The following is a 20,654-nucleotide window of genomic DNA, read 5'->3' as shown; positions in this document are numbered from 1 at the left end:
GCTAAAAGCAATGACTCCTCTCAATCAAACTACGCATCGACAATGCGTAGGGTGTTTGAGGAGGAAGAACTGCTTTACAGCGACGGGGAGTGCGAGGCTGACGTAACCGTCGTAGCGATGGAGGGGGTGGTAGATACTCCATATGAGAGTACTGCAAATCAACCTCCACAAATCTAAAGCAGCTTCGGCTGCTCTTCTATTTCGTCTGTCCAAAGGCGATGTTGAGGTGGCACTAATCCAGGAACCTTGGGTTTGCAACTCAAGGGTCTGTGGATTGAGTGCCACGGGGTTCGAGCTTTTCACAGAGCGTGGTAAAGGGAAAATTAGGGCCTGCATTTTGGAAAAAGCGGATTTAAATATCTTTCTTTTACCTAATTACAGTGATGGTGACGTCGCGACAATAATATTAGAGCTGGAATGAACATCCACCGTATTGGTTTCGGCATACATGCCCTATGAATCGGAGCACCCTCCCCAAGCAACGGTGCGGAACTTGGTGACCAAGTATGAAAACGGTCACATTTTGATTGGAAGCGATGCCAATGCCCACCACGTCCAGTGGACAGCTCAGACATAAACGATCGGGGTGAGTCACTTTCCAACTACCTCCTAACAACTAACCTACTTATATGCAATAAAGGTAGGGAGCCTACCTTCATTACTAAAAACCGTAAGGAAGTTCTAGACATAACTTTATGCAGTGAAAGCTTAACTGAGATGGTGGAGGGTTGGCGGGTTCTAGATGAACACTCCTTCTCTGACCATCGATATATTGAAATAGTATTGAATTTCTCTCCAACTAGCCCAACATTACGCAAAAACATAAAAAACACAGATTGGAGCTACTATAAACAGCTACTTGAAGATAAGCTCTCTAGCTTAGCCCCTATAGAACCTGAATGTACCGAGGATCTAGAGAAAATGGTCAATGTATTTACCTCGACCTGCTCAGAGGCCCTAGGTCAGGCGTGACCTGATCCTAAGCTGCGAGGTAAATGTAAACCACACTGGTGGTCGCGGGAGTTAGACCCGCTTCGCAAATCTTGCAGGAAGCAATTCAATAAGGCCAAAAGGCTTAGCTGTGAGCTCGAATGGCAGGAGTACAAGCGGTTACTCCGGGCCTATAAAAAAGCTCTGAGGGAAGCAAAGAGATCTTCCTGGAGGGTTTTTTGTAGTGGCATCGAAGGTGTTTCCGAAGCTGCCAGGCTGCGAAAGATTCTCTCCAGATCTCCCAACCCGATAGGCTTCTTACAAAAGCACGATGGATCCTGGACCTCCACGGTAAGGGAAACCCTTGAGCTACTTATAGACACCCACTTTCCTGGGAACATAGTTGTATGGGAAAACTCCCCTTCTGTAACTTCTTCCTACGCGGTGAATATACCCATCTCGGAAGAAAGAGTCCGATGGGCAATAAAAAGTTTTAAACCATATAAAACTGCAGGACCAGATGGTATAATACCTGCACAACTGATTAAGACACTGGATGTGTCTGCAAAATGGCTTCTAAGTATTTTCAAGGCCTGCTTCAAGTTTAATCACATACCGCTGGCATGAAGTAATGTCACGGTCGTCTTTATTCCAAAGGCCGGTAAGGCCTCACATACTAACCCGAAGGATCTTAGGCCCATCAGCGTTTCCTCCTTTGCTCTTAAGACACTTGAAAGGATTGTTAGCAGCTTCCTTTCTGACACCATAGACAGTCGTCTACTGTCTGATAACCAACATGCGTACCGTAAAGGTAAATCGACGGAGACCGCACTTCATCATCTGGTCGCCTATATCGAGAAGTCCTTCAACGTTAAGGACTTCTGTCTCGTAGCCTTCTTGCATATTGAAGGCGCTTTCAACAACGTACTTCCGGAGGCTATTACTGACGCGGGGGCCCTAGGAGTGGACAGCTCACTGGTGGAGTTCATTGGTCAGCTACTCTGCTGCAGAGTGTTGAGGGCGAGGCTGGGAGCGTGCGAAATGTCGAGGCTTGTGACGAGGGGCACTCCCCAAGGAGGTGTACAAAAGCCAAATTTCTTGGCGTTATCTTAGATAAGAAGCTATGCTGGAGGGATAATATGATTCAGCGATATGAAAAGGCTTCCGTTGCCCTCTATACTTGTAAAAGGGCCATAGGCAAGAGATGGGGCCTCAGTCCCCGGATCTGCCGATGGATATTTATAGCAGTCGTCAGACCAATACTCCTGTATGGAGTGATCGTGTGGCGGCCTGCGTTAGATAAAGAGGTCAACCTCAGGCTTCTCACCAAGGTGCAAAGGTCTAGTATGATCTGCATAAGCGGAGCGCTCAGAACCACGCCAAGCGATGCTCTGAACGCTATTTTGGATCTTCTGCCACTGGAGTTGGTAGGAAAGCAGATGGCAGCGCTCGCTGCTCTTCGCTTAAGAGAGGCATCCCAATGGCAACCTGTAGCCCAGGGACACTCTTGTATATTAAATGAATTCTGCTTCATTCCGAACAGCACAGACCGCTGTGCTTCGACATCGATTCCGGAAAGCAACTTCAGCACCAGAATTCCAAGCAAGGAGGAGTGGAAAGAAGATTTCAACACTCCATCCGATAGCATTAACATCTATACAGATGGTTCAAAACTCGACGGCAAGGTAGGAGGCGGCGTTTTCTCACAAAACCCTCCTCTAAAAATCTCTTTTAGGTTACCGGACTACTGCAGCGTATTCCAAGCTGAAGTTTCAGCCATCATGGAAGCTGCTGAGAAGCTTGGAACCGAAATTATGGGAAGGGACAACTTCATTTTTAGTGATAGCCAGGCTGCGATCAAAGCTCTGAGCTCCTTCACGTTTCACTCAAAGATTGCGCTGCACTGCCGCCTATCTCTACAGGAGATAGCCAAGCAGAACAGACTTCACCTCACTTGGGTCCCTGGTCATAGGGACATAGAGGGAAACTGCATGGCAGATGAACTTGCAAGGCAAGACACGACCGGGCAGATTCTTCCTGGTAAAGAATGCATTGGTATGCCTTTTGCCACTTGCAAACTGCTAATTAGTGAATTTGTTTACAAACAAGTTGAAGAAAGATGGAGTCAAAGTACGACTTGTCTAGTTTCCAGGCTGACTTGGCCTAAATGGGACCGGAAGCGGTCACGAAGGGTTTACTCTCTTAGAAGAGAGGACATATCTAACGTCGTTGGGGCCCTAAACGGGCACTGCTTAATAGGTAAACATGCAGAAAGGCTCGGGGTGCCCTTTCGTAGATGTTGCAGAAGCTGCAAGGACGACGAAGAGGAGGAGACAGTCTTGCATCTCTTGTGTAAATGCCCTGCAATGTGCAGAAGCAGGCTGCGTCATCTGGGTTCACCATTCCTGGCCGTTCTTTATTGAGATCAAATTTAAATAACCACATGGAGATAGGTGTAGTGGTGGAAAAAGTAGGGACGCGACATTTTATCAAGTATTGGCTAATTTTCATTTCTTTATTTAATGTTTATTTTTTAACCACATAAACCCAATTTTCACACTTTGAGCAAAAATTATGAGTATTCTGCACAGTTTCATCTAAATTGCAAACTTTTTAATAAGAATTTCTAGGTAAAGATTTTAAGTTTTAAGTTGATTTTTAGCAATTTTTCACGGAATTCCTTCCATACAAAATATGTATATTGGACAATTTTTTCTATGAGAGAAAACAAAAAAATTATTTAAACTCGACGCGATCAAAGAGAAATTAGAAAAATTTAAATACACCTTTTAAGGTTTGAACAAGTGGTGAGCTCAGTCAAGTGTGTGGATTAAAACTGCATACACAGAATTTTGAATATTTCAACAAAATTACATCAAAGATTCAAACATTTTAATCCAAACTAAAAAATCGGAGTTTTAGAAATTTTGTATATAATACCAGTTAAGCATTTTCTTTTGTATAAAAAAAAATATTCTTTATATAGGCGAAATTACAACTCCCGGAGTTGCCACCGAAAAAATTTGCAGTTTTACTATACGTATTGAATTTTTTGACCAAGTTGTGTATTACAAAAACTTGAAAAATGCTTTAGTGGATTTTTGAATCGAAATTAACCATTTTTGAGAGTGGTTTTGGATCGGTTTTTTCGGTGTAAAATAAAAGCGGTTCGGTACGTGGTTCGGTCCAAAGCCCGAAAAAGCGACGGTTTGGTTCAAAACCCAGTTCGGTTCAAAAACCGGTTTGCAGCCCTAGTCCACATACGTGAGTGTGAAGAGGTTGAAATGCTGGCCTACAGAGAAACACGCGAAATTTTTATCAGAAAGTCGAGCGACATACGTAAGGTTTTAAGACTTCTGTGGGAGCAACCATGGTGACCTAGTGACCGATGTCCATAACGTACTTAAATTATGGAGGGAAGAATTTTCGACCCTTTGGATGACAACAGCTGTGAAAGTAGTGGAGAAGACAATGGAGTCGATGCCGAGCGCCTGACTATGACGAGGTAGGAATAGCGATTTTGCTGATGAAAAGTAAAAAAGCTGCTGGAGCTGACGGCCTGTCGACTGAGCTATTCAAACACGATGGCAAGGAGCTTGTAAAGAAACGTTTTTCTGTCAAGGCACCGACGCTTCTGTTTTCTATGCTGGGGTATACTCGCCGTGCCCAGGGACCGTTACAATAAATTTATATTGTGGGCATTTGCAAATAGTACTTTATTTAATTATTTTCTATAATGTGGCGATTCTTATTTTCTATAACACAATACGATAAACGGTATATAAATTCCTAACGGCACTATTCTGTCGCCACTCTGCTACGGTGAGACGGCGTCATCGCTACTGTGTCTTCGCACTGCTGCTACACGACGTCGGGTTTGCTATGCCAGTGCTCTGCTGATGTGCAGCAGGCGTCGACGTTGCGCGGGCTTTCGGTGGACTGAGGTGTGGCAGCACTCTACCCCTGAACGGCCAAGCCTTGTATTGCGAACAGTTTACAAGGCTACAGTCACTACCCTGACGAAAACAAGTGATTTTTTTTTAAATCAACGAATTGAATGACTACTTTAAAACAAATGCAATGAGTAAATGTTTCGAATCTTTATACTATTTGTGCTCAAAAAAACAATTTGTGTCTTGAAAGTGTGAAAAAGCATTTCGTCGGTGTTTTTGCAAAACCGCCCATCGACCAGTTGCAAAACCGTCTAAATCGCCGTTGTGGCAAAAACGAGATTTGGTAACCCTGAACTCCAGACATCGAGATTTATGCATAAAAATCGTTAAATCGGTATTAAAACGACAGATTTGTAAAATAATAGCTAGAGAAAATGCCTTCAAAGAATAAAGCTTTTTTTCGCTCTCCTGTAAAATTTGAGTGCCGTGAGATAGGCGATTTTGCAATTGGGCGATGGGTGGTTATGCGAAAACATCGACGATCTGTGAAGTCCAGAACGTAAGCTTATTCAAAAGAAACATACTGACCTTGAAGTTATGTAAACGAAATTCATTTTAAAGTAGTTGAAATTAAATGCAGAGTCGGACAGTCGACTTGCTGCTTGCACAAAATTCAAACTGAACATTTGAAAGCACATTTATATGTCTGGCTGTAGCTGAGCGCGCAAAGCTATTTGGAAAATTGGTCGCAGCCAAGAATGTCCACGTTCAAATCTCATTTAGTTTTAAATTTTTAATTTCGGTTTTTCTTAGTTATGAAAACACATCTCCGACGTGCAGAACGAAAGATTTGAAGTTCTTTAAGGCAAATACATTTTTAAGTAGTTGGAAATACATGCAGGAAAAGGCAATTGACTGCTTCCTAGGACATCGCCATGTTAAATAAATTAGTTCGTTGCAGGTAAAATAGTGAGAATTTCAATTAGTTATCGTTGAAAATAAAGTGGTTTATAAGTTACTTTCAAACTAATTCAATTTCCTGCAGGGTAGTAGCTGTGCGTTTACAGCTGCAGCCCCGCGTTGACGCGCGGTGGTGGGGCGACGCCGATGCTACTCCGCCAGTGCTCTACTGTTGGGCGAACGGGCGTCGCCGTCACGCGGGCTCACGGTTAACTGTGTGGCGGCGGCACTCTACCTTTGAACAGCAAGCCTTGTATAGCGAACCGTGTACAAGTCAAGAGCTCCTCACTAATAGCTGTGCGTTCACGACCACAGATCCGTTATAACTGGTGCTCTTTGTGTTGCTGAGTTGTGTGCAGTGTTGCCACGAAGTATTTTTATTGGTAGCCAAATTCCTTTAAAAAAGGGCTAAAAAGAGCTAAAAAAAGTCGTCGTGGCTAAAAATTGTAGCTAAAATTGTTTATTTACATAATCATATATAAGTATACACGCAAACATTTTCAATTAGTAATGGTATAGAAAAACAATGAACTCTGCAACAGCTAATATTTTATCCAACCAAAAACCTTTTCGTATAAAAGGGGAAATATACGACACCAGCTTGCTGGCTCGATCAAGTGATTGTACCATCAGGCTCGAAGCATATAACTAACTTACCAGCATGCTGGTACAATATTTATTTCTTCACAAATGAGTTCGAGGAAAGATCGAAATGATTGAGACGAAATGTCATATTTTTTCTACCATTTTGTTAAACAATATTTTTTTTTTAATTCACAACTGCAATATCATGATTTTAATATTCTACAAACACGGCTTTGAAATTTCCGCCAAAATATTTTTTACTTAGAAAATTGAGCTAATTTCACCACTCACGACACCAGCATGCTGGTACAATCATAAAATTATCAAATAGTTTTTAAAGTCGCACCAGCAGCTGGTACAATCACACCACAAGAACATATACGGTCAATCGACTTGATGGGCCATTTAACTAATGAAGCATATTAGGGGCCAGTTTTTCAGTGCACGCCCGTGGTTCAAACTAAGTTTAAACGCCCGATCTGGCTGGTTTAAACTAAGATCAGCCAATCAAGTGCCAGCCAGCTGTTCAATTTGAACCCAGTTTTTTTACTGGCCCTAAGAGCCATTAACTTAGCTATTTTAAACTATAGTTAAATTGTTATAGATAAGTCAAAAACAGCCCTAACACTTTTCTATGTATGTATCTATAAAAACGTAAGGAACATACAAACATATATGGCAGTCTTTCTTACATACATACAAAAAAAAATAGATCAAATAAGGCATATACCACTTTTTCATGAATAAATTCTCCAAAGGACTAAAAAAGGGCTAGGGAAAATTTTAAATTTATGTGCCCAAGAAAAGGATGTGGTAGCTAAATCTAGCCACCAAAGGGCTAAAACGGCAACACTGGTTGTGTGGGCACATTTTGCGTTGCTATGGCGACGGTGTAGCCGAGGAGTGTTGATATGGTATCTCGTGTTGGTTGGCCGTGTCGAAGATGTTGCTGTATTCTAGAGATGGGCACGGGCCGGGCTTTGGGAGGGGCCCGACGGCCCCTGCGTACGGCCGCGGGGACGGGCCGGAATATGTGCTGTCAGCACGAACTCGTTCGGGCCTGGGCGTTCAGTAAAATTTCATAAAATTACGAATAAGCACGAAAAAGCCCGTTGCTAATACTAAAAATTTAGATGAGCTTACGTTTTTATACAAAAAAAAAAATAGTACGTATTTAAGACTCTTTTGATAAGAGAGAAGCAAAAAAAGAAATATTTGGAAACTGATAGAAAAAATACAAATGATAGAATGTATACATACAATAAAAGTTGGCTCATCATTTCCAGGCTGGGGCGTGTCCCGTCGTGCCGGGCCGGGCCGGGCCACACTAAAATTCTTAACGTGCGGGCTCGTGCGTGTTTTTAAAAGTTGATTTTGCACTCGTGCCGGGGCATGAAAATTTAAGCTCGTGCCCATCTCTACAGTAGTCGTTGTTGTTGGTGTATAGGTATGCGTTCGTGTTCGTGGGATGTTTTGGGCTTATAGTGTGCCTGGCAATTCCCTGGGTGGCTACAGCGTGTACAGATGCGGCGCGCTGAGAGGTGGAGAGAGTTTGATACACACAGGTTCCAGGATACTTCCTATCCCTGGTATCGGCGCGGGATATGTATCATGTAATCGGCTTACTTATCCGCATTAGTACGTATCTCATCAACGTGTTTGTGCCACCTCTTGCATCGTGGTTCCGCCGCTGTTGTTCGTCGTAGCGTTTCTAGCGGCTGTCGAGATAGTGCACCCGCGACTGTAGTTGCACCGCTCGTAATCTAGCATGTTTGGAGTTCCTCTGTCCGGAAGCTGCGCGTACATTCTACCTCACCCTCGTAGTTGGGGTTGGGGAACCCGTTGACCTTTTCGCTTGTTGCCTTTCATTTTCTTCGGCTCCCCCTTTTGGTGCCCCTTGGTGGACGATATCTCGTATTGTTTAGTGATGTGGCATCCTCTCTGATTGGTAGTGAGTTGATTGGAGCCATTAGTCTGGATTGTGACATCATGACGTCATAATCAACATGTCTCGCTACTTCATGTCGTGATAATTCTGGGGCCCGTCGGTGACTTTCTTGTATGCCTTCGTACTCTTCCGCGAGTGCTAGGAGCTCCGCTATGGTGTTGAAATCCCGCCGTTTGATGTACAGCAAGTAATCGGGTTGGCTGTTGCGGAAGATTCTCGCCAACTGTTGTTCATTGCTGTATCCCGCGCGTCGCATCAAGTTCTGGATCTTGAAATTTTCTCGCGCTTGCTGCCTCCGTTGCGTCGACTTCTAGGTGCTCAAGATACAGGGCAGACCGGAAAAAGTTCAGGAAATCACTCTTGAATGACTGCCAGGTGCTCCAGTGTTCGTTGTTGTTGCGGTACCAGTGGAGGGCGGTGCCGCTTAGCAAGTCAGGCATCGTCTTTGGTAACAGATCTACGTTTAATGCGTAGTCGTCGGCTTACTCATCCAATCGTTCTGTAAACGCCAACGGATACCGTCCTCTATCGTATTTCACCAATCACTTGCGTACCTGGTCGATGATGGGCGCAAAATTAATGGTAGGCACCTGGTTGCTTTTGGTTAATACCTCAGCGCTTGGTGCGATGGATGTCGTTGGCGGGTGTTGCGGTGGCGATTGTGTACTCGGCGGTGGATATCCGAACTGCCTCTGCGTTTCGCTTTGGTACACGAGTAACGGTGTCTTCGGCTCGCTTTCGTCTCCCGAGTGGGCCTCATGTTCGTTTCATGCTGATTCCATCGCGAGAAACTTTGCATGAAGCTTCGGGTCGACGAGTGCTTTGGCGACCCATGCCGCTATGCCTCTCAAGTGATGCCTGTGTGTTCGATTCCCAGTCATCGGCTTCGAAATGTTCTCTTTGTATTGTGCCATTTGCAGGGTACCTGCTCGGGCGCCAATTGTACCGAAGCGTTGTTCTGTGAAAGCCCGACGCTTCTTTATTCTATGCTGGAATAAACTCGCCGTACCCAGGGTCCGTTGCAATAAATTTATATTGTGGGGCCTTTGCAAATAGTACTATATTTGATTATTCTCTATAACGCGGTGAGTCTTATTTTCAATAACACAATACGATAAACGGTATATAAATTCCTAACGGTACTATTCTGTCGCCGCTCTGCTACGGTGTCGGCATTTTGCTGCTACGCGACGTCAGCGTGACGATGCTCTGCTTCCGTGCGACGTCGGTGCTACTATGTTGGTGCTCTGCTTCTCTGCTTGAACAACCAAGCCTTGTATTGCGAACAGTGTCAACAGCTCCTCACTTATGGCTGTGCGTTCACGATCACAGCTCCGTGCTGACTGACCGCCAGTGATCGGACTTCAAAAAAAAAATTGTGTGGTAGAATTTGGAAAAAAGTGTGGTAGATTTCAAAAAAATGTGGTAGATCTCTGGTTCTTGATCAATTCTGCAAAGTTTCACCTAAAATGCAAACATTTTAATTAGAATCTACAAAAAAAATTAATTTTAATATAATAACAAGAGAGAAGTTGCTAAAAATTGCGTGGAGTTGACAGTGTAAAGCAGCTCCTTCCATATCAAGATATTTTTCGAACAAATTTTGAAAGATTTCTGCAACTTTGCAGAGTGCTGCCAGGTTTTTTTTATCACATCAGGATGTAGCGGACAAATAAGACACTTTCCAGAAACCGCTACTTGGGATTTGCCGGTTTTGACAATTCTAAAGTGAAAGTAAACAACGCCTTAGAAACTTTAGATGCACTGAAATTTGCTAATATTTACTTTCACAAAAATCGCCATTTTTTAACATTTTCCCTATTATTTTTTTTTATAAATCATATGTTTTCAATTTAATAGAATAAAACCACGTTTCCTATCGAAAAATTGATTATTAAAAAAATTTACTATTTTACAGTTTATTTTATCCTCCCATTCGGTTTCGTTGTAAGTGTTTAGTGTTGAACAATTTTTGCTCTTAAAACTAAGAAAACTATGTCGATCAAAACTAAAACTACTCAAACACGCGAATATGTGGTAGATTTCAGACCTTGTGTGGTAGATGCTCAAAAAGGTGGCAGATCTACCACAATGTGGCAGAAGTCCGATCACTGCTGACCGGTATGCTGCTGAGTCACTTCTGTTATAGCTGGTGCTCTTTGTGTTGCTAAGTAGTGTGGGCACATGTTGCGTTGCTATGGCGACGGTGTAGCCAAGGAGTTTCGACCCGGTCTCTCGTGTTGGTTGGCCATGTCGATGATGTTGCTGTAGTCGTTGTTGTTGGTGTATAGGCATGCGTTCGTGTGGGCTAAATTCCACGGTTATTTAGTCTTCGCAAGATAATAAGGCGCAAGACCGACGACTGGTATTCAAGTGTGCTCTGCCCAATCTACAAGAAGGGCACACAGCCAAGCGCGCCAGCTATTTTATCGGGCGTGTTGTGTGAAAGACTGAAGCCATCCTTCAACCAAATGATTGCATCGCACCAGTGTGGCTTTCGATCTGCCAAACCCAACATTGATCTCGTATTCGCAATACGCCAAAACTTGCAAAAGAAAAGTGAGAATAGGATCGACTTCAATGCCGCTTTTGACAGCACGAAAATAAGTTTAAAATGACGTTGGGCAATATAACCAGCTTCGTCAGAATTGAGGAGGACCTCTCCGAACCGTTGGATATCAATCGAGGTTTCAGAAACGGTGACTCCCTTTCGTGTGATTTATTTAATTAGATGTTGGAGAAGATAATTAGAGCCGCAGAACTGAACCATTCTGGTATAATACTTTACAAGAGCATACAATTGCTGGCGTATTCCGACGACATCGACATTATTGTTACAAATAAAGGTTACGTCTGTCCTGCCTTCTCGGAATTATATAGAGAAGCAAACAGTACGGGTCTGTTGGTGAACGATGACAAAACGAAATATCTCTTGCCCTCACATAAAGAGTCACCGCATTCTCGCATTTGCACCCACACATAGGAAATTGAGAAGTAAAGTCCTCTAGCCGTACAAAAATTATACTCTATAAGTCACTCATGCAAATATGAAAATATCTGATCAGACAGCTCTTGTAGTTTTCCGGAGAACGATTCTGCGAAACATTTATGGGCCTCTACGCATTGGCGTCGGCAAGTACCGAAGACGATAGAACGTGAGCTGCGTGAGCTTTACAATGACATGGACATAGTGCAGCGAATCATATTACAACGGCTACGCTGGCTTGGTCATGTCTTGGCATTTCTAATAGGCGTCCGTTTGCACCGAAGAGAAACGACTGACGTAGGTGCTGTTTTGGACACGGCCAAAATCGCGTAGGCTGTTATAGCTCCAAATAAGTAGTAGAAGAAAAACTTTGCGCGTACCAGATGCATTTGCTCAAGCGAGGAATGCTCTAGACCCATCACCAATGTATGTCTTGTCTGGAAAAAGATTCATTTGGTCATTTTTATATAACTTGCGGCTTTTAGCTTTCAAAAATTGGAAAGATATACGAACATTGTACTTTCTCTTAGAACAACCATTTGTTTAAATCCTTTTTGGGTACTCGCACTGTTTTAAAGTTGGCCGTTTCTCAAGTCCGGTTTCTATAGTTTTTTTCATCTTTACTTTTGCTTTCATTTTGACTAATTCTGATAACAGTTGTTTTGTTTATTTTAAACTCAGCACACATCACTTTACCTGAAACACCTCTTTTTAGTTTTTCCAGAATACTGGTAAATTAAAGAAACGCAAAAAATTAAAATTTGATTGAGTGGTGGTGTTAAAAATTCTAAGTATGCATATTTTTTAGTGCTTCACTAGATCTATAGCAGTCACACAGTGTTATAATCCCGATGAAATCCTTGACGGTGGTACCGGGAGAGGAACAGTACATGACGGTAGGAGGTTTAGTTAGGGTTAAAGTCTCATACTGACGGGGTTAGACTTTCGATGCTTCCTCCTCGTAAAAAAATGCGCAGTAAAAGTTGACTATTAAAATCGACGAATAGTTTTATGTGAACCTTTGTGAACTTCTGTTTATGTGTTTTTGTACAACATACTTATTAGTTACAATATTTTTAAGCTATAATAAAAAAAATTTTAGTAAGTAATAGTTATTGGTTTTGAAAAAAAAAAATGATTGTATAATAGGTCCCACCCTCCCTCTTCTCTAAATTTTGTTTTGGCCACGCCCATGCTTTCATTGCAGGATTCCTTTACCAGACAAATTTGAAGTTGCAAAACTTTATTCTTTACACGTTTTATAGTTGAAAATTTAATTCATATAGACTATTTTGTTTTTAAAATGTTGATAATAGCACGTTGCTATATTCCTGTGGACTAAATTTTAATGTTGGATGTATCGTCCATACTTAGGTGTTAGTTGGCCCTAGAANCTTATTCTTTACACGTTTTATAGTTGAAAATTTAATTCATATAGACTATTTTGTTTTTAAAATGTAATGCCTTGTTGATAATAGCACGTTGCTATATTCCTGTGGACTAAATTTTAATGTTGGATGTATCGTCCATACTTAGGTGTTAGTTGGCCCTAGAAGGTAACAGAATTGTTATTGTTAACCTACTTTGGTGTAATGTATAACGGAATTTTCAAAAAACATAAAACGAATTTACTTACTCATACAAAAAAATAAAGTTTGTCGTATGAATATTTATTTTAGTAAAAGTCCGTATGTTCGTCCCATTTTTTAACATATCGATTTTGTAGAGAATTAAAAAAGGATGGATGGTGTTATCTTAAACTTTACGTGTAAACACTGTGAGCATTAATTTTAAAGAGTCAAACTGTTTAGAAAAAATTAAATTTAACATTAAAAATTCGCATTAAAATAAATAGAGCTTGTATCTTTAGCTTTCAAATGGTGTTAAAATGAAAACTCTACGTTGAGTAGGATCCGAGATATACCGATTTGAATAAGTATATGATTTGCCTGGTTGAGGAAACGTTCCAAACTTTTACAGATCATATCTCCGAAGAAAAAAATAAATCCTGGGATACGAGTCAAATTATTTTATGTAAAGAACCCGTATACCGAGTTTGAAGCAAATCGGAAATGTGATGTCAAATTGGGTGTTCGATTTGAAAAAGAGCACCCCATATAGGTATGTATGCATGTACATATGCCGACAATGTGTTGTTTGAATTTTCCGCATTCCTTTTGCACGCTTGTTTGTTTACGCAACTGGATCACGCCACTTTGCCGTTGCCTAATTCGCTAATCCTGTTCCTTTGTATATGCGCTGGAGTGTATGTAGGTACCCTGTAGAAAAAAATTATAAACTGATAGAAAATTACCCCCTTTTAGTTAGGTTTTTTGCAGGATTTCGATAAAATGCATAACTTCTATTTAACTACAAAAGGTTGACTTGAAAGTAGTTGAAAAGTAATGCAAGAGAACTGTCACCGTGAGTTTGAGAATTAATTCTACTCTCTTCGCAACGCCGTCGTCAAAACAACCGACATGGTTGCCGCGAGTAGAGATATATATGTACTTGTATATACCTACAAAAGTTTAAAATTCCAACCTTGTATTTCCCAAGGGTAATCTTTAGTTACCTAACTCCATGGAAATTGTGTAAAATTGGTATCAGAGGAAAGGGGGCGTTCCCCCTGTTGCGGGGTTAGCTTCACCGCGTAATTAATAACACGCACTGTTTTCTTTGGTTGCACTAATTAAAATTCAATTTTATTTTTCTGTGACAACAAATACAAGAGCGGGATGAAAAATGTACACGGCGGCGGTTGTTCTTTGACTGTATCGATGTTGCTGTGTGTGCGGTGACGTTGCCTGTCGATAAGGCAGCCGTGTGGTCCTTTGGCCACACTGACACGGCGTTGCCAGAGCGCCGCGTTGGCGGAGGTGGAGACTTATTCGGAGAACTCGATCATGTTCTCAACATGCTCCCCCCCCACCTGATGCGTTGTTGATTTTAGGTCGGCATCTAACTTGTCCAGGGCCGCCTTTGCTTCAGCTACCAGTCGCCGGAGTTTCTGTTGGCGTTGTTGAGCCGACCGGCTCTGCAGTGCCCGCGTGCGGCTTTGAGTTCGTCGCGCCTCTGAGCGCCGAGCCCGGTGTAGAAGCGTGTGATGACCCAGCGAGCATCGACGGCAGCTGGACGCGGAGTCACACGCCCCCGTGGTGTGAGAAACCGCGAGGCAATTAATGCAGTGCCCATGAGTCCGGGCGCACTCGTACCTCTCCTCCGGACTCATCGCTAAGAACGCCCGGCACTGCCTCAGCACATGACGTTAACCACACAGACGTCACTTATGTGGCTCTGGATTTTTGCGGGTTCTGTAAGGACAGACATAGATAGAAAGGACGATTGGATCAAGTACTTACTAAAAATGGGTAAGAAGAAAATAAGTTGATAAAGGGTAGCTGTTATATATTTATAGATACGGCTAAAGGGTAACTAATAGTGGCATACAAACTGTAGAGTATGACGGGTAAGCATAGCGTTAGGTACCAACCGCCAACAGTTTCGTAATGTTTCGGGTAATGGTTCCATTTTGAGTTTTTATTTCTACAACACGAACGTTTTTATCTGGACCCGGATGCAATTTGATTACACGCCCAAAACGCCACTCATTGGGGGGTAATAAATCGTCTTTTATTACCACTAGATCACCTTCTTCGATATTCTGCTGTGGGCGCTTGCATTTGTAGCGTTTATGCAGCTCCTTGAGATACTCGTTCTTCCATCGGATGCTAAATTGGTGATGCAGTGCCTTAAGTCTTTGCCATTTGTTGATCAAAGAAAGATGTTCAACGTTTTGTTGTAGTGATAGGAGTGGTGCTCCGCGTAAGAAATGTCCTGGGGTTAACACAAGGGGATCCTGCGGATTTTCTGACATAGGGGAGAGCGGTCTGGAATTGAGGACCGCCTCTATCCGAATCAGAAGAGTGGCAAGTTCCTCAAACGAGAATTTTTGACCCCCCGCTACTTTTGGAAAATGTATTTTAAAACTCTTCACGGCGGCTTCCCCTAGACCTCCCATGTGTGGAGCGTATGGCGGTATAAATTTCCATGAGAATCCATGAAGGGCATATCTTTCTGCGACGTCTGTAGCTGCTACATTGAGGAACGTGGCGAAATCTCGTTTTAGTGCTCGTTGGGCGCCAACGAAGGTTTTCCCATTATCGGAGAGGATCTGGTGAGGTATGCCACGACGGCCGATGAAGCGTGCAAAGGCTGCGTTAAAGGCGTTCGTGCTGAGGTCGGAACACAGTTCTAAATGAACGGCCTTTGTCGAGAAACATACAAACACACAGACATACGCCTTCACATATGTAGCTCGTCGAAGTCGGTACGATTTTACTAAGAACGGGGTGGCAAGGCTGCCACTACCTGCGACCTCATCTGCTGTTTTTAGATGGTGCAAGTTTTGCAATGAAATATACACTTTTTTACTTTCTGCTTTAAACGGGGGATGTAGTACTCTTGCTGTACCATCCGGACCATCAGCTGTTTCTCCGCATGTAGTAGGGTCGAATGGAGAAAGTCTAAAAGAAGACAGCAAAAACGAGAGTTTTCGGGTATAATAATTGGGTGCCGCTCATTGTCATTATTCCTGCTTTGTCCAACATTGGGTTTAATGTCAAAAGGGGGCTCTTTCTGGTGACTGGCTTCGAAGCTTCCAGCAGAGCTTTTGTGTCCCCATAATGACTTCGTTGGGTTCGGATGATGAGTTTGGCTTTTGCATCATTCACTTCCTCTTCGGTAGCGTAACTGTGGCTGGGATTAATTGTTTTCGTGCCTTCCGAATGAAACGAAACATATAGGCGACGGTTCTGAGCGCGCGAGAAAACGACGAGAACCGGTCGAGTATATCCAGATCATTGTCTTCCATGGTGTGAAATGCCTCTACGCGTCGCTGTTCCGGGGGGGCTGGAAGGTGGGACACAGCTTTCGGCCACGATGTTGACGATCGTATGAGCCAGTTGGGTCCTTCCCACCATAGTGGACATTCCACCAAGTCCTGTGGTTTGCAGCCTCGTGTGCCCAAATCCGCTGGATTGTCATTGCTGGAAACATGTCGCCAAATCGAATTGCTCACGTTTTGGAGAATTTGGGACGTTCGATTGGCTACATAAGTTTTCCAAGTATGTGGAGGTTTTTCTAGCCACGCTAGTACTATGGAGGAATCGCACCAAGGTACGAGTTCGTGGGTGGGTAAATTGAGCTCATCTCGAAGTTGCTTTACTAACTTGGAGAGTAGTACTGCTCCGCAGAGTTCTAACCGTGGAAGACTTACGGTTTGTAAGGGTGCTACCTTGCTTTTAGCGGCTAACAAATGCGANCTAGCCACGCTAGTACTATGGAGGAATCGCACCAAAGTACGAGTTCGTGGGTGGGTAAATTGAGCTCATCTCGAAGTTGCTTTACTAACTTGGAGAGTAGTACTGCTCCGCAGAGTTCTAACCGTGGAAGACTTACGGTTTGTAAGGGTGCTACCTTGCTTTTAGCGGCTAATAAATGCGAAGAAAACGTGTTTTCGCTATTTTGTACTCTTAAATAGACGCAAGCACAAAAGGCTTTTTCGGAGGCATCTGAAAATCCATGCAGTTGGATGGGTTTGTCGGGGGTATACTGTACCCAACGGGGAATTTTAATGTTCTCAATTTTGGGTAAATTTACGTAAAAGGCATTCCATTTTTGAAGGGCCCCGGGTTTGATGTTCTCGTCCCAATCAGTTCCCTCCATCCAGAGTTGCTGTAACAGCATTTTTGCAAGGATCATTATTGGCGTTAGCCATCCTGCGGGATCGAACAATTTCGCTACTGCTGATAAAATCTGTCTTTTTGTGCATGAGTGCGCTGCTAAAAGTGGGTCGTATGCATATGTAAAGGTGTCTGTTAGAGCATTCCATTGGATTCCGAGCGTTTTTGTGGAGCTTGCATCTTGGAATTTGAGAAAATCGACATCTAATAGATCTGAGTCGTGAATTGGCTCTAAAATTTCCGGGTGGTTTGCCGACATTTTTCTCAAAGGGAATCCTGCTGGTTTCAGGGCTTCGGTAACTTGGGTCATCGCGTTTAGAGTGGACTGTATATCGTGACCACCTGATAGAATATCATCAATATACGTTTCATGTAAAAGTATGCTTTTTGCGAGCGGATATTCGCTTTGGCAGTCTTCAGCGAGTTGGTGTAGGGTTCTTATTGCCAAATATGGTGCACAATTAACACCAAATGTGACTGTCTTCAGTCGAAAATCTTCTATAGGCATATTAGGGTCTTTGCGAGAGACGATTCGCTGGAAATCTTGGTCTTCTTTGTGAACTAGTATTTGGCGTTATATTTTTTCTAAGTCGCCGTTGAATACGATAGGTTCGTCGCCATTTGAGAATAACGAGCATTAGGTCGTTTTGTAGTATGGGGCCCGTGTGGAGAATGTCGTTCAATGAATTGCCAGAGTGAGATAATTTGGAGGCGTTGAAGACAACTCGCACCTTTGTGGTTTTGCTGTCTGGTTTTATGACAGCATGATGGGGTAAATAAAAGGAAAAATGTTTCCCGCTTTTTACTATTTCTTGAGGGGNTGACGGGGTAATTAAAAGGAAACATGTTTCCCGCTTTTCACTATTTCTTGAGGGGAGGCGTGTTTCATGTGATCCATGGTCAAGTATTCATTTAAGACTTAAAAATATTTCTCTCGTAGTTCATGTTTCCTTTCTAGGGTCCGCTCGATGCTGATATACTGCTGCTGTGCTGCTGGTAGGGAGTGACCGANTTGTGCATGAGTGCGCCGCCAAAAGTGGGTCGTATGTATATGTAAAGGTGTTTGTTAGAGCATTCCATTGGATTCCGAGCGTTTTTGTGGAGCTTGCATCTTGGAATTTGAGAAAATCGACATCTAATAGATCTGAGTCGTGAATTGGCGCTAAAATTTCCGGGTGGTTTGCCGACATTTTCCTCAAAGGGAATCCTGCTGATTTCAGGGCTTCGGTAACTTGGGTCATCGCGTTTAGAGTGGACTGTATATCGTGACCACCTGATAGAATATCATCAACATACGTTTCATGTAAAAGTATGCTTTTTGCGAGCGGATATTCGCTTTGGCAGTCTTCAGCGAGTTGGTGTAGGGTTCTTATTGGCAAATATGGTGCACAACTAACACCAAATGTTACTGTCTTCAGTCGAAAATCTCTATAGGCATATTAGGGTCTTAGCGAAAGACGATTCGCTGGAAATCTTGGTCTTCTTTGTGAACTAGTATTTGGTGTTATATTTTTTCTAAGTCGCCGTTGAATACGATAGGTTCGTCGCCATTTGAGAATAACGAGCATTAGGTCGTTTTGTAGTATGGGGCCCGTGTGGAGAATGTCGTTCAATGAATTGCCAGAGTTAGATAATTTGGAGGCGTTGAAGACAACTCGCACCTTTGTGGTTTTGCTGTCTGGTTTTATGACAGCATGACGGGGTAATTAAAAGGAAACATGTTTCCCGCTTTTCACTATTTCTTGAGGGGAGGCGTGTTTCATGTGATCCATGGTCAAGTATTCATTTAAGACTTAAAAATATTTCTCTCGTAGTTCATGTTTCCTTTCTAGGGTCCGCTCGATGCTGATATACTGCTGCTGTGCTGCTGGTAGGGAGTGACCGAGTGCCAGATTTTTCGGGAATTCCGCTTTGAATGGCAATTTTACTACATAGCGTCCATCTTCTTGGCGGATTATGGTTGTCCTGTATAGCATTTCGCAGTATTCGTCATCTTCTGATCGTGGCTGGGTGGGGCGAACTTCTTCCTGTTCCCAAAGTTTCTTTAAAAGTCGATTGAGGGGGTCATCGGAGCATTCCGTGACGTGGGTACTGAACGTTGCGAACTTTTCAGCTACTGGACCGCTCAATATCCATCCGAAGATCGTGTTTTGGGCGAGCAATGTTCCACTTACTTTATGTTGCAGTCCTTCTGTAAGAATTTCCGGGATGATATCCCTGCCTATTACCACATCGATTGTAGATGGTGTCAAACAATGAGGGTCAGCCAATGTTAAATCCGCCAATTCTCCGAGATCGATACTTGATACTTTGGCTGTGGGCAAGAAGTGAGTGAGTTTTGGCAGTATTATTGCTTGTGCGTCTACTTTTTGGGCTAAATCTGATGAACAAAATGTTATTTCGCAGATCTCATTTGAGTTTTTTACCACCATTAGACCCATTCCGGATATTTGGTGTAGAGACTTTCTTGTGGGTAGGCCAAGGAGCTTTTGTATACGGGATGATACACAAGTTTTTTGGGAACCTTGGTCTTGGAATTCGCCAGCAAAGTATATGGAGACTATTGCTGTTGGTAGTAGGGTGGTTCCTTTGTCACTCGAAAAGTGAGTGGAAACCTTGTTTGTGTCCTGTGCGGGACTTGCGGCTGACGACGCCCTTGCGGCGGCTTTCGATGATGAGGGCCGCTCGCTGTCCGTTCTGCAAAGGGTGTCGGCTTGTGGCCTGGGCTGCGTATGAAGTAAAGGGTGATGCCTCTTTTGGCAATAGACGCACGTGAAACTGCCGTGACACTCATTCTTGAGATGTGAAAAGGAAAGGCAATTTTCGCAATAATTGTTTTCTCTCACGAATTTTAGGCGGTCTGATACTGAAAGATTTTTAAACCTGACGCAAGATTTCATCGCGTGGTTTTGATTACNGTGATGCCTCTTTTGGCAATAGACGCACGTGAAACTGCTCTGACACTCATTCTTGAGATGTGAAAAGGAAAGGCAATTTTCGCAATAATTGTTTTCTCTCACGAATTTTAGGCGGTCTGATACTGAAAGATTTTTAAACCTGACGCAAGATTTCATCGCGTGGTTTAGATTACCTAATCTACAAGAGACGGTTTTGTTGGACTCCGCATGATATGCATGAGCTCTATTTTTATTGAGGGGGGTCCAGTTGTGATTCACCGTTCTTGGTGTAAAATTCGAAAATTGGGGTTTTGCCTTGCCTGGTCTATAGGTACTTAACCTTTCTACTACCTCGTATCTGCTGGTCAAAAATTTGTTCATATCTGCCCAAAGCGGTAGTTCCTTCCGAGAGCTGAGGGACTGTTCCCATAGCGAAAGGCTTTCACTTGGCAGTTTGGATGAACACAGGTATACCAGGATTTGGTCCCAGTCCGTTGTTGGGATTCCCTGTGTTGCTAGGATTGACATGCAATTGTTGATTGTGGTCTGCATATTCTGTAGTTTTTCTCCGTTTTCTGTGTATATTGCAGGCAGGTTTAATAGGGTTTTCAGCTGGTTGTCGACCAATATCCTACGATTTTCGTACCGTGATCTCAACGCCTCCCATGCAAGCTCGAAATTTTCATTGCTCAATGGGTATTGCTTTACCAT

General features: G+C 43.0%; 1 protein-coding gene across 1 annotated transcript; it reads right to left on the bottom strand.

The window, feature by feature from the left end:
* Positions 1-16,569: 16,569 nt before the first annotated feature.
* LOC108361593 (uncharacterized) lies at positions 16,570-17,559 on the bottom strand. The gene is made up of 2 exons (XM_017614234.1): positions 16,838-17,559; positions 16,570-16,614 (listed from the first exon to the last, which is right to left on the bottom strand). Exons 1-2 carry the CDS (start codon positions 17,552-17,554, stop codon positions 16,606-16,608), a joined length of 726 nt encoding a protein of 241 aa, XP_017469723.1. The 5' UTR covers positions 17,555-17,559; the 3' UTR covers positions 16,570-16,605.
* Positions 17,560-20,654: the final 3,095 nt, after the last annotated feature.

Source organism: Rhagoletis zephyria, unplaced genomic scaffold, assembly GCF_001687245.7.
Source record: "Rhagoletis zephyria isolate East Lansing unplaced genomic scaffold, Rhagoletis_zephyria_1.1 Rzeph_scaffold_00802, whole genome shotgun sequence".
Lineage (NCBI taxonomy): Eukaryota > Metazoa > Arthropoda > Insecta > Diptera > Tephritidae > Rhagoletis > Rhagoletis zephyria.
This window is presented reverse-complemented; position numbering and strand designations above follow the sequence as displayed.

Bases quoted from the DNA above. Each gene is read 5' to 3' on its own strand.
- LOC108361593 (XM_017614234.1), bottom strand. From the start codon at position 17,554: ATGCCTATAGAAGATTTTCGACTGAAGACAGTCACATTTGGTGTTAAT.